We start from the raw sequence: 19,387 nt of genomic DNA on the forward strand, positions 1-19,387 counted from the left end.
GCAGGCTAGACCATGAAAAGCCAGTGGATGTTATCTACCTGGGCCTACAGGAGGCTGTGGAGTAAGATAAAAGCCCAGGGTGTTAAAGGCAAGGTACTAGCATGGGTAGAAAATTGGTTGTCTCATAGAAGGCGGACAGTGGGGATAAAAGAGTCCTACCCAGGATGGAAGTGGTGACGAGTGGTGTTCTACAAGGGTCAGTGTTGGAATCACAGCTGTTCACTTTAAACATTAATAATTTGAATGATGGAACATTCTGGCTAAGTATGCAATGATTCAAAGAGAGGTAGAGGGTCAGATAGTACTGAAGGAACACGGAAGCTCTTGAAAAAATTAGACAGATTAGGATTTTGGGAAAAGAAATGGCAGATGAAATACAAGGTGGGAAGGTGAGGTAATTCCCTTTGGTAGTAAGAATAGAAGCATGGACTATTTTCTAAATGGGAAGAAAATCCAGAAATCTGAAATGCAAAGGAACTTAGTCCGGTAACATGGAGATTGAGTTGGTAGTTAGGCAAATACAATGATGTCATTCATCTCAAAAGGGCTGGAATATAAAAGCAGGAATGTACTTCTAAGGCTTTACAAGGCTCTGGTCAGACCACATTTAGAGTATTGTGAGCCATATTGTGCCTGGAGCGGATCCAGAGGAGGTTCACAAGAATGGTCCCAGGAGTGAACGGTTTAACATTTGAGGACTCTGGTACTATACCCGATGGAGTTTAGAAGGACACGGGGGGAATCTCATTGAAACTTAAGAATACTGAATGGCCTGTTGGGGAGATATTTATGTTGGCAGCAGAAATGAGGAATTGAGGGCACAGCCTTAGAGTAAAGGGAAGACTGTTTAGAATGGAAATTAGGAGAAACTTCTTCAGCCAGGGAGTGGTGAAGCTGTGGAGGCCAGCTCATTGAGTATATTTAAAACCGAGCTCGATAAGGTCTAGATTGCTAAGGGGATCAAAGGCAATGGAAAGAAAGCGGGGAAAATGGGTTGAAAAACTTGTCAGCCAATGGTGAAGCAGACTCAATGGGCTGAATGGTCTAATTTCTGCTCCTGCATCTTCTGGCCTTATGCAAGTTAGAAAGCCAGTGTAGGACAGAAGTGACTCTCTTTGGTTGAAGCTGTTGTGAGGAGAAAGGGGAGATATTTGTTAAGTTTGCACTTGTGTACAGTATTATCTTTCTATAGTGTTTGAAGGATGATGCAATCCCAGATGAGTCTGGCAAATGTAATGTTCAGTTTTTCAATTGAAGTGGACAGATAGGAATCCCAGATACTGACAGAATAAAATCACAAGATTCCATAGCTTTGAACAAACAAAATAAACTCTGTTTTACTTTTCTAACTTTGTAATCTGTAATGTATTTGCGCAACTTATGTTCTAACGTTGAGTTAACATGAGACACGTCTGGGTGAATAGACAAACTGTGTATGAACACCCCACAAGAGTACATCAAATAGCAAACGCAGTCAAGGCACATTCTACTGATTGCTCAACAGTCCGCCCAGACACGAATTCTATGGACCCAAATCACATGACAACTTTCCCTCCTTATCATGAGATTCCCATTAGTCACTTCTAATGATTCAGCACTGAAATATCCTCAAAATGCCCTGATTTGAGCAGCCTCAATAATTGACCTTATCTTGGTAGAATCATAGCATCCCTATGGTGTGGAAACAGGCCAGTTAGCCCAACAAGTCCACACCAACCCTCCGAAAAGTATACCACGCAGAACCATTCTCCTACCTTGGTACTCGACATTTCCCCTGCCTAATGCACATAACCTACACATTACTGGGGCAATTTAGCTTGGCCAGTTCACCTAACCCCCACATCTTTGGACTGTGGGGGGAGACCGGAGCACCCGGAGGAAACCCATGCAGACACAAGGAGAATGCGCAAAATCCACACAGATGGTCGCCCAAGGCTGGAATCGAACCTGGGGTCCCTGGCGCTGTGAGGCAGCAGTGCTAACCACTGAGCCACCGTACTGCTGTGTGAAAATTACTGTGATAAAAGAGCAGTTAAAGTCACATGTACAAGAGACCAGAATTTGACGAGTGCCGATATTTTAGACAGTTGAGTGGATTGAAGAAGTACGGAGATTGGAAATGGCTCAAACTTAGAAGGGTTTAAAAATCAAGAGAACTTGAAAATTGTCACCTTGATCAAATGAGACACTAAATCAGTGGGCACAGAAGTGATGGGGAAGTATGATATGAGAGTTGGAAAAAGTTTTGGCTGACTTAAATTTACAGAGGTTAGAACCTGGAAGCCCAGTCACAATAACATTTAAATAATCAAGTCTATTAGTAATAAAAGCAAGGGTTACAGCAGGTAGCCTGAACCTGAAGAAATGATGTCTGAACTTGAGTTAAAAGTAGGCGGCCTTCGTAGTGGCAGCAACATGAGATCAGAAGCTCATCACAGGCCGTATACAGTCTTGTAATGCTAACTGTCTGGTTCAATTCCAGGTTATTGTCAGGGAGAGGGATGGAACTGGTGGCTAGGGAGTGAGATTCGTGATGGGGTATGAAGTCAATCACTTTGATCTTCCCACTGCAGGCAGTCCCCAGGTTGTGAATGGATTCCGTTCCTGAGTCCGTTTGCAAGTCAATTTGTATGCAAGTGGGAACACAATGCAGGATGATATGAAGTGGCCATTCGTAAGTACAGGAAATTGTCATCTGTCGGATCTTTAAAATGTCAGCCCTATGTGGGATAACATTCATAGGTAGGAGCATTCATAAATTGGACAACCCTGTATTTAGTTGAAAGAAATTGGTGTTCAAGCAGTTTGACAAACAGTATAGACGATGGAAGGGAGGTGGAACTGGGTTTCACCGGTGTACATGTTAAGTGTAATGCTTGGGTTTGGATTAAGACACCAAGAAGCATGTTCATGAGACATTGAAGTAAACTTTGGATAGATTCTGCAGGGATGCTCAAATTAATAATGTGGGAGCAGGAAGAGGCCACTGTAGCTGATCCTCTGGCTGTGATTGTAAGGTGACAATTGGAACCAGCTGAGCGACACTGGGAAGGGTCTACTGAGGGTGTGTTCACCAGGTCAAAAGTTGCAGACGGGACAAGAAAGGAAACTTTACCTTTGTTAACATCACACAGAATGCTATTTCTGACTGAGGTGTTGTGGTACTGAGGCAGAAACAAAGAATAAAAAAACATTCCAAGCCAGCGCCAATTCAGATCCTCGATCTAAACCTGTTGCCTATTTTCTAAGGATCTCTATCCCTCTGCTCCCTGCCCACTCATGGATCTGTCTAGATACCTCTTAAATGAAGCCATCATTCTGCCTCCTCCACCTCCACTGGCAACGCGTTCCAGGCATCCTCCACTCTGTGTGAAAGAGCCATTGGGACGTAATGACCATAATACAATAAGCTTCAATCTGTAATTTGAGAGGGTACAATCGGAAGTGACAATATTGCTGTTGAATAAAGGGAACAATGGAGCTATGAGGGAGGAGCTGGCCAAAGTTCAATGGTGCAATACCTTAGCAGGGATGACAGTGGAGGGACAATGGCGGATATTTCTGGGTATAATGCAGAAGATGCAGGATCAGTTCATTCCAAAAAGGAAGAAAGATCCTAGGAGGAGGCATGGGTGGCAGTGGCTGGTGAGGGAAGTTAAGGAACAGATAAAGTTAAAAGAGAAAAAATATAACATAACAAAGATAAGTGGGAAAACTGAGGACTGGGAAGCTTTTAAAGAACAACAGAGGATTACTAAGAAGGAAATACGCAGAGAAAAAATGAGTTATGAAGGTAAACTGGCCAAAAATATAAAGGAGAATAGTAAAAGCTCTTTTAGGTATGTGAAAGACAAAAAAATGGTTAAGACTAAAATTGGGCCCTTGAAGACAGAAACAGGGGAATATATTACAGGGAACAAAGAAATGGCAGAAGAATTGAATTGGTACTTCAGATCTGTGTTCACTGGGGAAGACACAAGCAATCTCCCTGAGGTAACAGTGGCTGAAGGACCTGAACTGAAGGGAATTTATATTTGCCAGGAATTGGTGATGGAGAGACTGTTAGGTCTGAAGGTTGATAAGTCCCTGGGGCCTGATGGTCTATATCCCAGGGTACTGAAGGAAGTGGCTCGAGAAATCATGGATGCGTTGGTGATTATTTTCCAGAGTTTGGTAGATTTGGGATCAGTTCCTGCGGATTGGAGGGTGGCTAATGTTGTACCACTTTTTAAGAAAGGTGGGAGAGAGAAAGCAGGAAATCATAGACCAGTTAGTCTGACCTCAGTGGTGGGAAAGATGCTGGAGTCTAATTTAAAGGATGAAATTACGACACATCTAGATAGTAGTAACAGGATAGGTCAGAGTCAGCATAGATTTGTGAAGGGGAAATCATGCTTGACTAATCTTCTGGAATTTTTTGAGGATGTAACTCTGAAGATGGACGAGGAAGATCCAGTAGATGTAGTGTACCTGGACTTTCAGAAAGCTTTTGATAAAGTCCCACATAGGAGGTTAGTGAGCAAAATTAGGGTGCAAGGTATTGGGGGCAAGGTACTAACTTGGATTGAAGGTTGGTTGGCTGATAGGAAACAAAGAGTAGTGATAAACGGCTCTATTTCGGGATGGCAGGCAGTGACCAGTGGGGTACCGCAGGGATCAGTGCTGGGACTGCAGCTTTTTACAATATATGGTAATGATAGAGAACATTGGTATTAGTAATAACATTAGCAAATTTGCTGATGATACTAAGCTGGGTGGCAGGGTGAAATGTGAGGAGGATTTTAGGAGATTACAGGGTGACCTGGACAGGTTAGGTGAGTGGTCAGATGCATGGCAGATGCAGTTTAATGTGGATAAATGTATGGTTATCCACGTTGGTGGCAAGAACAGGAAGGCAGATTACTACCTAAATAGAATCAAGTTAGGTAAAGGGGCAGTACAAAAAGATCTGGGTGTTCTTGTACACCAGTCAATGAAGGTAAGCATGCAGGTACAGCAGGTAGTGAAGAAGGCTAATAGCATGCTGGCCTTCATAACAAGAGGGATTGAATATAGAAGCAAAAGAGGTGCTTCTGCAGCTGTACAGGGCCCTGGTGAGACTACCCCTGGAGTACTGTGTGCAGTTCTGGTCTCCAAATTTGAGGAAAGACATTCTGGCTATTGAGGGAGTGCAGCGTAGGTTCACGAGGTCAATTCCTGGAATGGCGGGACTACCTTACGCTGAAAGACTGGAGCGACTGGGCTTGTATACCCTTGAGTTTAGAAGACTGAGAGGGGATCTGATTGAGACATATAAGATTATTGAAGGATTGGACACTCTGGAGGCAGGAAACATGTTTCCGCTGATGGGTGAGTGCCGAACCAGAGGACACAGCTTAAAAATACGGGGTAGACCATTTAGGACAGAGATGAGAAACTTCTTTACCCAGAGAGTGGTGGCTGTGTGGAATGCTCTGCCCCAGAGGGCAGTGGAGGCCCAGTCTCTGGATTCATTTAAGAAAGTGTTGGATAGAGCTCTCGAGGATAGTGGAATCAAGGTTTATGGAGATAAGGCAGGAAGAGGATCCTGATTAAGGATGATCAGCCATAATCATATTGAATGGTGGTGCAGGCTCGAAGGGCAGAATGGCCTACTCCTGCATCTATTGTCTATTGAAGAACTTTCCACGCATATCTCTCTTAAACTTTTCTCCTCTCACTTTGAACTCGTGACCCCTAGTAATTGAGTCCCCCAATCTGGGGAAAAAGCTTCTTCCTATCCACCCTGTCTATACCTCTCCTGATTCTGTAGACCTCAATCAGGTCCCCCATCAATCTCCATCTTTCTAATGAAAATAATCCTAATCTACTCAACCTCTCTTCATAGCTAGCACCCTCCAAACCAGGCAACATCCTGGTGAACCTCCTTTGCATCCTTTCCAAAGCATCCACATCCTTTTGGTAATTGGCGACCAGAACTGTACGCAGAATTCCAAAAGTGGTCGAACCAAAAACTTACAAAGTGACATGATTTGCCAAACTCTTGAGCTCAATACAAGAGTTGGGGCAGCACGGTGGCTCAGTGGTTAGCACCGCTGCCTCACAGCACCAGGATCCCAGGTTTGATTCCAGCCTCGGGTGACTGTGTGGAGTTTGCACATTCTCCCTGTGTCTGCGTGGGTTTCCTCGCATTCCAAAGATGTGCAGGTTAGGAGGCTTAGTGATGCTAAATTGCCCATAGTGTTAGGGGCATTAGTCATAAGGAAATGGGTCTGGGTGGGTTACTCTTCGGAGGGTCGGTGTGGACTAGTTGGGCCGAAGGGCCTATTTCCACACTGTAGGGAATCTAATCTAATACCCCTTCCGATGAAGGAAAGCATACCGTATGCCTCCTTGACTGCTCTACTGACCAGCGTTGCCACCTTCAGGGAACGATGGAACTGAACACCTCGATCTCTCTGTACATAACTTTCCCCAGGACTTTTCCATTTACTGTATAGTTTGCTCTGGAATTGCACCTTCCAAAATGCATCACCTCACGTTTACCCAGATTGAACACTATCTACCATTTCTCTTCCTAACTCTCCCATCTGTGTATATTCCTCTATATTCTCTGACAATCCTCTTCACTATCTGATACTCCACCAATCTTCGTGTCATCTGCAAATTTGGTAATGAGACCACCTATCCTGTTGATGTGAATTTTTTTCCACAAATCCAGACAACACCAGTTTCAGTACAGTGGCAGAAGCTTTATTATCAGATAGCCGGCGAGAGATTCTCAGTGTCCCCAAAAGTAGTCAGGTGTCTACTTGTGGTGACACATCTCCAGGAATCTCTGCTCTCCACACAAAGGCAGTACTTTTTATAGGAATAATACAAAAGGTCACATGGTTGATTGCCATTACGTTGTTTAAGATGGGCAATTATGATTTTACAAGGCCTGGTGAATGTCGATGTCCTGTGATAACGAGTGAATGGGTTACAGGGACTGATTATTGTATTCTTAATGATCATGTGTTAATAGGAAGAGATTAAAACAGAAGGGTTTTGCCTGTTTTCAATGGGGGATTCACAAAACTATGGTAATACAGAGGGAAAGCAAGATAGTGGGAGCAGGAGGCAGTTTAACAGGCTATCAGTCATGTCTGGGGAGGACACGTATCTTTGCTTGAGGCTGCAGACGAATCCACATGTGTGGCTCCACTGGATTCCTCCTCTAGGATTCAGCCAGCCTCCTCCCTACTGAGATGTTCTGTCTACTCTATAAGAGGGCAGACATGCAATTGGTACTGCAGTGAGTCTCTTTGGTAGTGGAATGTTTAACCCTCGAGTCCCACTATGCCTTGAAAGAGAAGTAAAACATGGAACTGATCCCTTTGTGGCTTTCTAACTACCTCAACACGTTTATCCAAATCATTTATGTATTTATGTATATAAACCTGATTCAAACTTGGATATCTGGGACTGGCAGGCATATATTTGAGAGACAACACCTTCGAGGAATGGGAGCTTGCAAAGATTAGGAGAAGGTGATACTGGGGACTTGCTGGATCAGTTTCTACCACCTTCAGGAGTTGTGGATTTGGATCATTCTGTGTGCCTTCAGAGTTTGCTGTCTGTTAAGTAACACTCCCCCTGTTGATGTGACCGTCTCCATGGAAATCTCTGCGGGAAGGGGAAGTGGGGAGTTACGTCTAGACTGAGAAGCTGTACATAATTTAACAGCAGGGAAACAGGTGTTCTGTCCTATTATTAACCCCCAACCAACACCATTAAAACAGATTCTCTTGTCACAATTACATTGCTGATTGTGAGGTCTTTCTGTCTAAACTGGTTGCTGCTAAAGTTCAGAAACTGAACAGAAAGTGTTAGGAACGCTCAACAGGTCTGACAGCCCCTGTGGAGAGATATCAAAGTTAATGTTTTGGGTCCAGTGACCTTTTCTCAAAACTGAGGAACTTCCCCAGAACTCAATTTTGTGGAAGGGTCACTGTCCCTGAAACATTAACTCTGATTTCTCTCCAGAGATGCTTCCAGACCTGCTGAGCTCTTCCAACGATTTTTGTTTCTGGTTTCCAGCATTAGCGATTTTTCTGGTTTTTACTAAAGCTCAGTCACTTTCATTACCCTGAAGCACTTTGAGTTGTCCTGAGGTTATGCTCTCAAAGCAAAGTCTGTCTTTTGAGCTAAGAATATGATAGCTCCCACTGGCACTCTTTTCAGGGCGACTGAATCCCCACAAAGTCCTGAGTGGTTAAATTAACATTCTGTATTTATTACCAGCTCGAAACACAGGATATACGCCATGGTGCAAAGTGCTGAAAGATTAGCATTTAGCTGTATACAATGGAGCACCCTCTTCTCCTCTTTGTTCCCTCCTTCACATTGATGGCAGTATGCTGACAGCCAGTACAGCAATGACCGCGGCTGTTTAGAGATCTCTTTTCAGAAGCTTCACTCACTGGTCCCTCCTGCCCCCTCATTGCAACTCAGTTTGTTTCTGAAAGTTCAAAAAAGCAGCATTATTCAGCAAATGCTGCTGGGAGTTGCCAGTGAATAAATTAGGTTGTGGGAATGATGAGTTGCCTGTTTTTTCAATACATTTTTACCCAGTCTCTTTCTGCCCCTAGCAACTGCTTGCGTCTAGCTCACCCCTGCTGGCACCTACTACTTCACAAATAAAGTATTTACATTCATCGCCAAGGCTGATGAGCAGTTACCAAGAATTAAGGTTGGATTCTGCAGTTTCTCTTTGGATAGTGATCTGTCAGACTGGCTGGAGTGCTGATGGAATGCTCCTACATATTTTATGACCTGTTGTAAACCATTTGAATTCTCAGGAGTACTTTTGTCGCAAACTGTTTTTGAGAGCTCTTTAAATATTGAATTAAACTTATTAGTAATCTTACTTGCATAATCACAACATTTGCACTGAGGCTCTTGCTATGTTAACTCTTGGCTGAATGTCCAGTTGTATATAGTTGTTACTTTTAGACTGGAACATCATTGTAGCAGGGTGATTTGGCTGCAGGTCATGATGCTCACTGCTAGAATGGGCATCTAGTGTTTTTGAAGATCATTTGAAGAACCCCTACTTTGTCATTCATTGCTGAGGTTTTCCGGTTTTGGCTGAATTCTGTTTCATATTCCTCCACTGGGTGCTTTGACTATTCACAAGATAAGAACGAGGAATGTCCACCTTCATAGAATCCCTACAGTATGGAAACCGAACACTTCCCACTTCAACTTCCAATCACTTGAGGAACAAAGCCAGTATTTCTGACTTGGCGAGAGAACTCAGTAAATGTGTGCAGTAGTTTGTGCATGAAGCGTATTATTGATGGTGGTGGAGGATCTCAGGGCAAGGTCCACTTAGATCTCTTTTTACTGTCTTGGGTGGTCTCTTAATGCAACAATACTGGTGTTATTGGTAAGCAGAGTAATCAATCTGTATTGATTGGTCCTCAACAGACCCACAGTGGTGAGAAACTTCAAAAGTTAAATTTCTCGTGGCATTTCTTAACTCTTTCATTGTGTAGAATTATAGAATCTCAGAGCAGATGACCGAGCCATTTTGCCTTCATTACCTTTGCTGGGTCTGTTATGAGGAGAAAGGGAGGACTGCAGATGCTGGAGATCAGAGCTGAAAATGTGTTGCTGGAAAAGCGCAGCAGGTCAGGGCAGCATCCAAGGAACAGGAGAATCGACGTTTCAGGCATGAGCCCTTCTTCAGGGCTTATGAAGATTCCTGAAGAAGGGCTTATGCCTGAAACATCGATTCTCCTGCTCCTTGGATGCTGTCTGACCTACTGCGCTTTTCCAGCAACACATTTTGGATCTGTTATGAGTTAGCTAACCTCTCTCTCCAGTTTTCTCCTGGTTCCCCAAGTGATTCTGCTTCAGGACACAGTTAACTATTTTTGTATTACTTTGGAATCTGATTTCTTCACTTTCTCAAATTGTGTGCCATATCTATCCAACTCTACGATAGTCATTTCTCATTCTTTTAGTTGATCCCCAAAACTCCTGAATTTGGAATGACTCGGTTGTATCTGCTGTAAGAAGCATGCTTTTTCAATCTCTGTACAAAACTGAACCTCCTGGTTAAACCTTCTGGGCACCCTGTCCAAAGCCTTCACATCCTTTCTGAAGTGTGCTGTTCAGAACTGCGCACAGTACTCCTGCTGAGCCTGAAACAGTGATTTGTAAATGTTTAATGTTGCCTCCTTGTTTTTGTGTTTCAGTCCCCTGTATAGAAAATATCAATATAATGTTTCAATTGCCTTATCAACATCCCCTACTTTGAGAACTTCTGGATTTTCATTCCCAGTCTCTTCTGTTTTTGATTCTTCTGAAGATCATGCAATCTAGATTATACTATTTCAAAATAGACAGACTCCCTCCCCAGCCCCTCTCAGCTTCCTTCCACACCTGCTCCCCCGCCCCCCCAAAACTGGATTAATTCCTCCCATTGACCAACCAGGTCATGCCCTCTACCTGTCTTCACATGTCCCCACTTCACCATTCTGCCTCCATCACCTCCTTTATCTGCAGCTCCCTCCATACCCAACCCTACTCCTGAAGAAGGATTGCACTCAAAATATTGACTTCTCCACCTCCTGATGCTGCCTGGCTTGCTGTTTTCTTCCAGCCTCCTGCCTGTCTAATTTAGATTATACTGGCTTTCCACATTGTTCGGCCGAATATGCATCTCTTCATATTTATTGATATTAAATTGCACCTGCCATTTATCTGGCCATTTTGTCTGTCCAAATGCTCCTGGAGTCTCTGAACAGTTCTATTCCTGTTACGTTTCATATTATCTGTAAATTTCAAAATGGTGCTGTCTATTCTATGATTTTATATGTTTTTAAAATCATTAAAGTTTGGTTTTTGATTTTTGCATTAGTTTCTGTACCTTTGAAGTGAATTAGCCTGTAGATACTTCTGTAGCCATGGTGATTTCTTTTAAAACCATTTCTGAGGGCTACTTTGGCAGCTGAACGATTTTTGGGGGGTTTACTTTTGGATTTTGAATTCTCAAGGTAGACAGTAGTACCTCAGGTTTGTGTTAGAAATTTCTGGATGGGATTTTGTTTTGTTTAAGTTTTACATTGTTTTGGGCAGCTCGGTGATGTTTTTGCCTGGGGATTTGGGGAGAATACAGTGGAACTAGATTACCTAGATTATGGAGTCCATAATAGTCTCAGACCAGCAGTGGTGGGATAAAATCCTGTGGAGAGCTAGAAGCTGAGTTTATTTAAACCAAAGTGTATGTTATCTACAGGGATAAGCTGTCAAAGGTTCTGATCTTAGAATTACATCACAGTTACCTAAAACCTATTGAAGTATTAAGAGAAGGGGATTTTGGTGTGAGTACTGTATTGGATTGCTGTTGGGTACTATGCAAAGAATTTTTTTATTTTTGGAATTTGTAAAGGACCATTTTGGGATTGGTGGGACTAACTGGGGGATTTTAGATAAAAGGAAAGATTAGAGAAATGGGTGCTTTTTCATCTTGGGGCAGAGGTGACCTTATTGAGGTATTCAAAGTTATGAACAATTTTGACAAGTAAAGAAGGATATTCTGTTTCCAGTAGTTGGTATGTCAGGAACAAGAAGTCACAATTTCAAGATTGTCAACAAAAGAGCTAGGAATAAGATGGAGAGAGAGGTGTTGTGGTTCTGTTTGCCGAGCTGGGAATTTGCGTTGCAGACATTTCGTCCCCTGTCTCGGTGACATCCTCAGTGCTTGGGAGCCTCCTGTGAAGCGCTTCAGTGATTTTCCTCAGGCATTTCACAGAAGGGACTACTATACATAATAATCGATTCCACCAGTTCTCCAGCACTTAAATATTAGTCTAATTGGCCCATAGTTGACTACCTTTTGCCTCTGTCCCTTTGAGTAGTGTGTCCCATTGTAACTTCTCTAAACTTCCATTTCTTCTCCAGAATCCAAAGATTTTGAAAAATTAAAGAAACTCTTAGTGCCAGTTGTTACATTCCTCACTAGTTTACCTTCCTAGTTTATTTTCTCTCTTTATTATATTTTTAATCCTCTTTTGTTAGAATCTGAATTCATCCTTTTGCCTTTTCTTTGACTGTTAGGTCGCCGAGATCATCCTATATTCGCTATGCAGAATCATCAATGCGGAATGGCTTTGGCCTGAAGTATTTGCACAAATTTTTCAATATTCCATTTCTCCAGTTGCAGGTGAGTGGTTTGGCGCATGTTTTGAGTTCTTAATTACAGCTGTAGCATTGGGGCCGACCATTTGTCACAGCACCTAGATGTGCACACTTTCTTTAATTACTAAAACTCCTCATGGAATGAGCTAAAATCCTAGGTTCTTTGACTTTGCAACTTGTTGACTCAGTAAAATTGTGCACAGGTGCTGAAACATACAGTGCATTAGGCAGTGGGGTCTTGCAAAATAGGCAAGTTCTACCTTTCTTGGTATCATGAAAGGTTTTAGTATAAAATAATATAGTCACAGAAACAGGTCCCTTTGGTCTTGTTTATCCGCACCAGGCAGACTTTCCCAACCTGACCTAGTCCAATTTGCCAGCATTTGGCCCATATCCCTCGTAAACCCTTCCTGTTCATACACCCAACCAGATGTCTTTTGAATATTGTAATTGTACCAGCCTCCATCACTTCCTCTGGCAGCTCATTACATAAAGCACCACCCTCTGCGTGAAAAAGTTACCCCTCAGGTCCTTTTTTAATCTTTCCCCTTTCACCTTAAACCTGTGCTCTCTAGTTCAACATTTCAGAAGACAGGAACAGAAGATCAATAATGTTCTTCCCATGGTCTCCATCTGGTTGAGTGAATGAATGTGTGCATGTGAGATGGAATGCCTGTTTTGTGCGCGCGCATACGTGATGGGGTGTGCGCGTGATCATTTGCGCAGTGAAAGCATGCAGACATATTTTTTGTGCACACATTTGTTTGTACTCTACACAGTGATGCTTCATAGGTGAAACTGCTAATTGAAGTAATATGAGTAGCTAATAGGTGAGATACTGATTTCTGGAACTTAAACTAGCATGAGTCACAGACCACAGGAAAGGAATGACAAGAACTGGGGAAATGGGGAAAGATAAAATGGACATATAGAATGTTCAAATTCCACAAGAAATATTAAGTAACCTTTTTTTGTTTGAAAACTAAATTCATTCTCAGACTTGTGAAGGTTTGTAGCTCAGTTGAGGTTTAGGGTGTAGCTTTGTTCACTGAGCTGTAGGTTTGATATCCAGACGTTTCATTACCTGGCTAGGTAACATCATCAGTGGCGACCTCCAAGTGAAGCGAAGCTGTTGTCTCCTGCTTTCTATTTATATCTTTCTCCTGGATGGGGTTCGTCGTGATGTCATTTCCTGTTCGTTTTCTGAGGGGTTGATAGATGGTATCTAGATCTGTGTGTTTATTTATGGCGTTGTGGTTGGAGTGCCAGGCCTCTAGGAATTCTCTGGCATGTCTTTGCTTAGCCTGTCGCAGGATAGATGTGTTGGCCCAGTCGAATTGATGGGTTTTTTTCATCCATGTGTAGAGCTACGAGGGAGAGAGGGTGGTGTCCTTTTGTGGGTAGCTGGTGTTCGTGTATCCTGGTGGCTAACTGTCTTCCTGTTTGTCCTACGTAGTGTTTGTGGCAATCCTTGCATGGAATTTTGTAGGTGACGTTGGTTTGTCCATGGGTTGTACTGGGTCTTTTAAGTTTGTTAGTTTTTGTTTGAGAGTGTTGGTGGGTTTGTGTGCTACTAGAATTCCGAAGGGTCTTGATAGTCTGGCTGTCATTTCTGAAACTTCTTTGATGTATGATAAGGTGGTTAGAGTTTCCCAGGCTAAGCAAAGACATGCCAGAGAATTCCTAGAGGCCTGGCACTCCAACCACAATGCCATAAACAAACACATAGATCTAGATGCCATCTATCAACCCCTCAGAAAACGAACAGGAAATGACATCACGACAAACCCCAGGAACCCCATCCAGGAGAAAGATATAAATAGAAAGCAGGAGACAACAGCTTCGCTTCACTTGGAGGTCGCCACTGATGATGTTACCTAGCCAGGTAATGAAACGTCTGGATATCAAACCTACAGCTTAGCGAGAAGACCTTAGCCCCTGATTCTGCCGTCACCGAGTCATACAACATAGAAACAGACCATTCAAGCCAAATGTTCCCAAACTAAACTAGTCCCACCTGCCTGCTCCTAGCCCTTATCATTGCAAACCTTTGTAACTTGTGTACTTATCCAAATGTCTTTGAAATGTTGTAACTGTACCTGCGTCCACCTCTTCCTCTGGCAGTTTATTCCACACATGAATGATGCTCTGTGCAAAAAAAAAATGACCCTTATGTCGTTTTTAAAACTTTCTCCTCTCACCATAAAAATGTGTTCCCTAATGTTGTCCCCACCCCCCGGCACCTCCAGTATTCCAGAAGAGGCCTCTCCAACATCCTGTACAACCTTCAACATGATGTCCCAACTCCTATACTCAGAGATCTGAGCCATGAAGGCATGTGTGCTAAACTTAACCACCCTGTGACTTAAGTTTCAAAGAATTATATAGTTGAGCCCCTAAGTCTTTCTCTTCTACAACATTACCCAAGCCCTTATCATTAAGCAAGCTAGTAGCATGTGCCACTATTCCGGAAGAAACACCCACATAAATCAAACCGTGTCTCCATGATAGATTTCCCTATTCCTGGTGTCAGTTTGAATCTGGTGCCATGTCCAGGGGCCAGGCAGCAGTAGTGTCATCAAGCAGGATAGGCAGTCAATCCATTCAATTATTTACAGAGAGCAATGCAGGAAGCAATGTGCAGTTTTTAAAACTTACTTCTCTCACCATAAAAATGTGTTCCCTGTCGGCCCCACCCCCAGTCCTTCACTTTTTACAGTTTCACAGTGAAATACGTTATTGAGATGCAAGTACAAAGTTGAGGTAGAAACTGATACTGAAAACGCTTCATTCTTAAAAATTGGAGAAATTGTACATTACACAAATAATAAAATTAGATTGCAGTTCCTGTTGTGCATTTTAACAGTAATTATGAATTTAGATGTCATTTAAATCCCAGTTATATCCCCTTACATACCTTCAGCAAGGTCTGACTGTTTCATTATGTTTGCACTGAGGCTAACCGTGTTGAAGGGACAGGTTCTGGTTAGTTCAGTGAGTGCTAATGGATTTTGAGGAGACTATAACCCAGCATCTGGATCTTTTCTTTTAACTGCTTCTAAATATTCTCCAGAAGTTGCTATCAGTTTTATAGGAATGATGGTATTGTGCATCAGCAGTTCCAGTGTTATTCTTGCAATAGAATCTGGCCAATAGCTAATTTACCCAGAAAGGAAGTAAGGTGTTGCCAGATGAGAGTCCGATATAAATCTTGCTAGTTGCTTGCTATTTTCTGCTTATGTCCAGAAAGCCAAGGTTGAGAATCATCTTTCGTGTCATCAGGTCCTTTTCTATTTTCACAACCATGACCATTGTTGGCCGTATCCAGTTCAGTCTTCTGAGTTTGAACAAGTTCATGTCAAGTAACAAACCTATTAGATTTTATGAAATTCAACCAGGTTTCAAAGTGAGGTTTTGATTTCAAGTCCGGAATAAGTAGTGGGGTAGTTGGTTTTATCAGGAACCTATACCTTAGGAATTGATGAGCAGAAAGTTGTGGATGCTGGAAATCTGAAATAGAAACAGAAAATGCTGAAAAACTGGCAGAATCTGTGGAGTGAGTTAGTGTTTCAGGCTAATGGTCAGATGGGAACTAGACAAAATTATGGATGAAATGGGTTTGAGGTTGGGTCAGGTGGGTTGAGGATAAACGAAGGGTGAGATACAATAGGATCTTGATCAAATGGGCCAATGGGCTGAGAAGTGGCAGATGAAGTTTAATTCAGGTAAATGAAAGGTGCTGCATTTTGGGAAAGCGAATCAGAGCAGGACTTATACACTTAATGGTAAGGTTCTCCGGCGAGTTGCTGAACAAAGAGACCTTGGAGTGCAGGTCCATAGCTCCTTGAAAGTAGAGTCGCAGGTAGATAGGATAGTGAAGAAGACATTTAGTATGCTTTCCTTTATTGTTCAAAGTATTGAGTGCAGGAGTTGAGAGGTCATGTTGTGGCTGTACAGGACAGTGTTTAGGCCACTTTTGGAATATTGCGTTCAATGCTGGTCTCCTTCCTATCAGAAAGATGTTGTGAAACTTGAAAAGGTCCAGAAAAGATTTACAAGGATGTTGCAAGGGTTGGAGGGTTTGAGCTACAGGGAGAGGCTGATTAAGCTGGGGATGTTTTCCCTGGAACGTCGGAGGCTGAGGAGTGACCTTATAGATGTTTATAAAATCATGAGGGGAATGGATAGGATAAATAGGCAAAGTATATTCCCTGGGGTGGGAGAGTCCAGAACTATAGGGCATTGGTTTAGGGTGAGAAGTGAAAGATATAAAAGAGACCTAAGGGGCAATTTATTCCCGCAGAGAGTGGTACGTGTATGGAATGAGCTGCCAGAGGAAGTGGTGGAGGCTGGTACAGTTGCAACATTTAAAAGGCATTGGATGGGTATGTGAATAGGAAGGGTTTGGAGGGATATGGGCCGGGTGCTGGCAGGTGGGACTAGATTGGGTTGGGATATCTGGTCGGCATGGACGGGTTGGACCAAATGGTCTGTTTCCGTGCTGTACATCTCTATGACTCTAGAAGATGGAGACGAGAGAGATTGACTGACAGAAACAGTCTGACAGGACCAAAGGGAACAAGAATAGGACAAGGAAGAAACAATAAGTTGAGAACAGATGTGCTGCTGACAGAAAAAAACAAAAACCAAACTGTGCAGAGAAAAGGATATAAAATGAGGGCAGAGTGTAACTGTTTGGAACTGTTAAACATCGTGGATTCTGGAAGCATGGAAGTGCCTCTTCAGAAGATGCACATCGGTGCCTTGGGTTTATGTTGAGCTTTGTTGAAACAGTGCAGGATTCCGAAAACAAATATGTTAATATCAGAGCAAGATCAACAGCTAAAACGCCAAACCATGGCAGAACAAGGGGATGTGTACCACAAAGCAGTCACCCAATCTGAGTTAGGACTTCCCAACGAAGAGAAGATCACGTTGTGAGCAGTCAGTATGTAAACTCGACACATAAGCTGTTGCTGCACCTAGAAGGAATGAACCAGAATGGTATATGTTATGCACCAGGCCAGACCCCTCAAAATATTTGAAGAAGGTAGCTCAGACCCTAACTTTTCTTATTTTAAAGGCAGATGTGAAGTGGATATTCCAGATATGTTGCAGCTGGTCAAACCACTCAGCTTTAAGCAAAACTGAGTTTATATAAATACTACAATCAAAACACAAACAAAAGAAACAGAATTTAGAATAACTTAACTGTTGGCAAACTTAACTGACCCAACATGCAACTTAACTAAGGAACTGTTCCAATTCCCGTAACATTCCAGAAAGACATCCCTTGGCAAAAGGTAAATTTAGTTCTTGCATGCAAGAGGGATTTCAGACACAAAAGCCAGTCAAGAATCATCTGCTGAAGCATGGAACCTTTTTTTGCATTGCAGTAGCTTCTGCTACAGCTACTGGCAGCTACTGCTACAAGTAAACCAAACTAGAAAGAAACCTGAACTGGGGAAACTGGCCACTCCCCTGCCATTGTTAAGGCAGACATTCCAGACATTTCAGCACCTCTGCTTTTATGACCCCTCTTAAAAACCCAAGGATAAAATTATCTTGTTAAAGTGACAGCATCGTCTCACATAGCAGGAACGGCCACTCAAGGTTGAAAGAGGAAAGAAAGATGTGTTTGATAGTGGCATCACTTTGAAGTTGAGACTGGCAGAGGATGGTGAATTGAATAAGAAGACTGGTAAAGTGAGAGGCAGGGGAATGAGCGAGAGTGGAACTGTAAGTAATACGTTATTCATAGGTATGGATGCTGTCATCCATGATTGCGTGCAGGAGGTAGCCTTCAGGTGAGATGAAAGGAATATATGTCAGGGAAACACTGGTGTGGAAGGTTGCATCACCACAGCACTTGGTCCAGGGCAGTGAAACTGGGCGAATGGAATGGAATCCTTGCAGGAAACAGCTCGTGGGCAGATGTAGTCAGTGGCTCGGTCCATATCCTATCCCCAGAAAGTGAAGCTGAGAATTCAAGGAAGGAAAGAGTGGGAGATGGATCAGGTGTAGATGAGCTAATGGGAAGCCAAGTTAACAAGTTATTCAGATTCCGGGTGAGCAGGCCAGTATGTCAGTATTCGTCATTGTACCAGAGCAAGTGTTGAGGGTCAGGGTCTGAGTAAGACTGGAGCAGGAATGTTCCACATATCTCCTAAAAGGGATCGGTAGGACCCAATACCCACAATAACATTTTATACTTGGAGAATTTGAGTGGCTTGTTCAAGAATAATTTTAATCTGAAGAGCCTGATATGAGCCCCGTTTCCAGAAAGATCTGATTTTTAAAACCGTGATATTTTATTGATGAGGTCTGGAGAAAATCAGGTTCTGTTTACAACCTCCTAATGAAATAAAGAGCTGCACATGTAGGATCTGATACTGGCCACTTGGTTGAAGGCAGATAAATATTTCACAGTTGGTGCAGCTCCTGTTACAGTTTGTATGTGTAGTGACTTGAGCACTGGAAAGTCTACTCCTTGCTCCACAGCGTTGAGCTACAAAGAGCTGAATTCAGTGCCGATTCTGGAGGCACATTTGTGGTGGAGGAAGTGGGGTTCGTGACACTGTTTGTTAATGTTGGAGTGTGCAAGATGAAGATTCTGCCACCTCCACATGATTAGATGAGTTTCAGGAAAACGTGTAGGCAGCCTTCCCAGCCCTAATGCTGTTGAGGTCCTTAACTGGGTGATTAATGCCCACTTAAGGACCATTCCCTGCGGCTGCTGATGTTAACTTAATAATGGGTGGTGGCTGTCTGTACTTGGAGTATGGTCTGTTGGGTTTCCAGGTGATTCTCTTGTTCAAAGGCGCCTGGTGTCTGATTGAAGGTTCCAACATTGGAAGGAGAGGGAGCAAGGGGGCCTGCTAAAGAGATCATCTCCCCTGCTAAACTCCATTCCTCTTCAGTGACATAAGATAGAGGAGGAAAATTAGGTAATTCAACCTATTGAGTCTGCACCACCTTTTCATCATGGCTGATAGGTTTCTCCACCTCATTCTCCTGCCTTCTCCCCCATATCCATTGATCTCCAGACTAATCAAGAAGTATCTCTGTCCTAAATACACTCAATGACTTGGCCTCCCAGTTCTCTGTGACAATGAGTTCCACCGATTGACCATCTTCTGGCTGAAAAAATTCCACTTTACCTGAGTCCCAAAGGTCATCCCTTCACTGAGACTGTCCCCTCTGGTCCTAGTTGCTC

General features: G+C 42.9%; 1 protein-coding gene across 1 annotated transcript in view; it reads left to right on the forward strand.

Annotated features, from left to right (window-relative positions):
- LOC132825777 (rab-like protein 6) overlaps positions 1–19,387 on the forward strand; it is a 126,267-nt gene that overhangs the window by 68,703 nt on the left and 38,177 nt on the right. Inside the window, exon 7 of the mRNA XM_060841243.1 lies at positions 12,091–12,196. Within this exon, the coding sequence (XP_060697226.1) occupies positions 12,091–12,196 (106 nt within the window). The remainder of the gene's footprint in view (positions 1–12,090; positions 12,197–19,387) is intronic.

Source organism: Hemiscyllium ocellatum, chromosome 21 (genome assembly GCF_020745735.1).
Source record: "Hemiscyllium ocellatum isolate sHemOce1 chromosome 21, sHemOce1.pat.X.cur, whole genome shotgun sequence".
In the NCBI taxonomy this organism is placed as follows: domain Eukaryota; kingdom Metazoa; phylum Chordata; class Chondrichthyes; order Orectolobiformes; family Hemiscylliidae; genus Hemiscyllium; species Hemiscyllium ocellatum.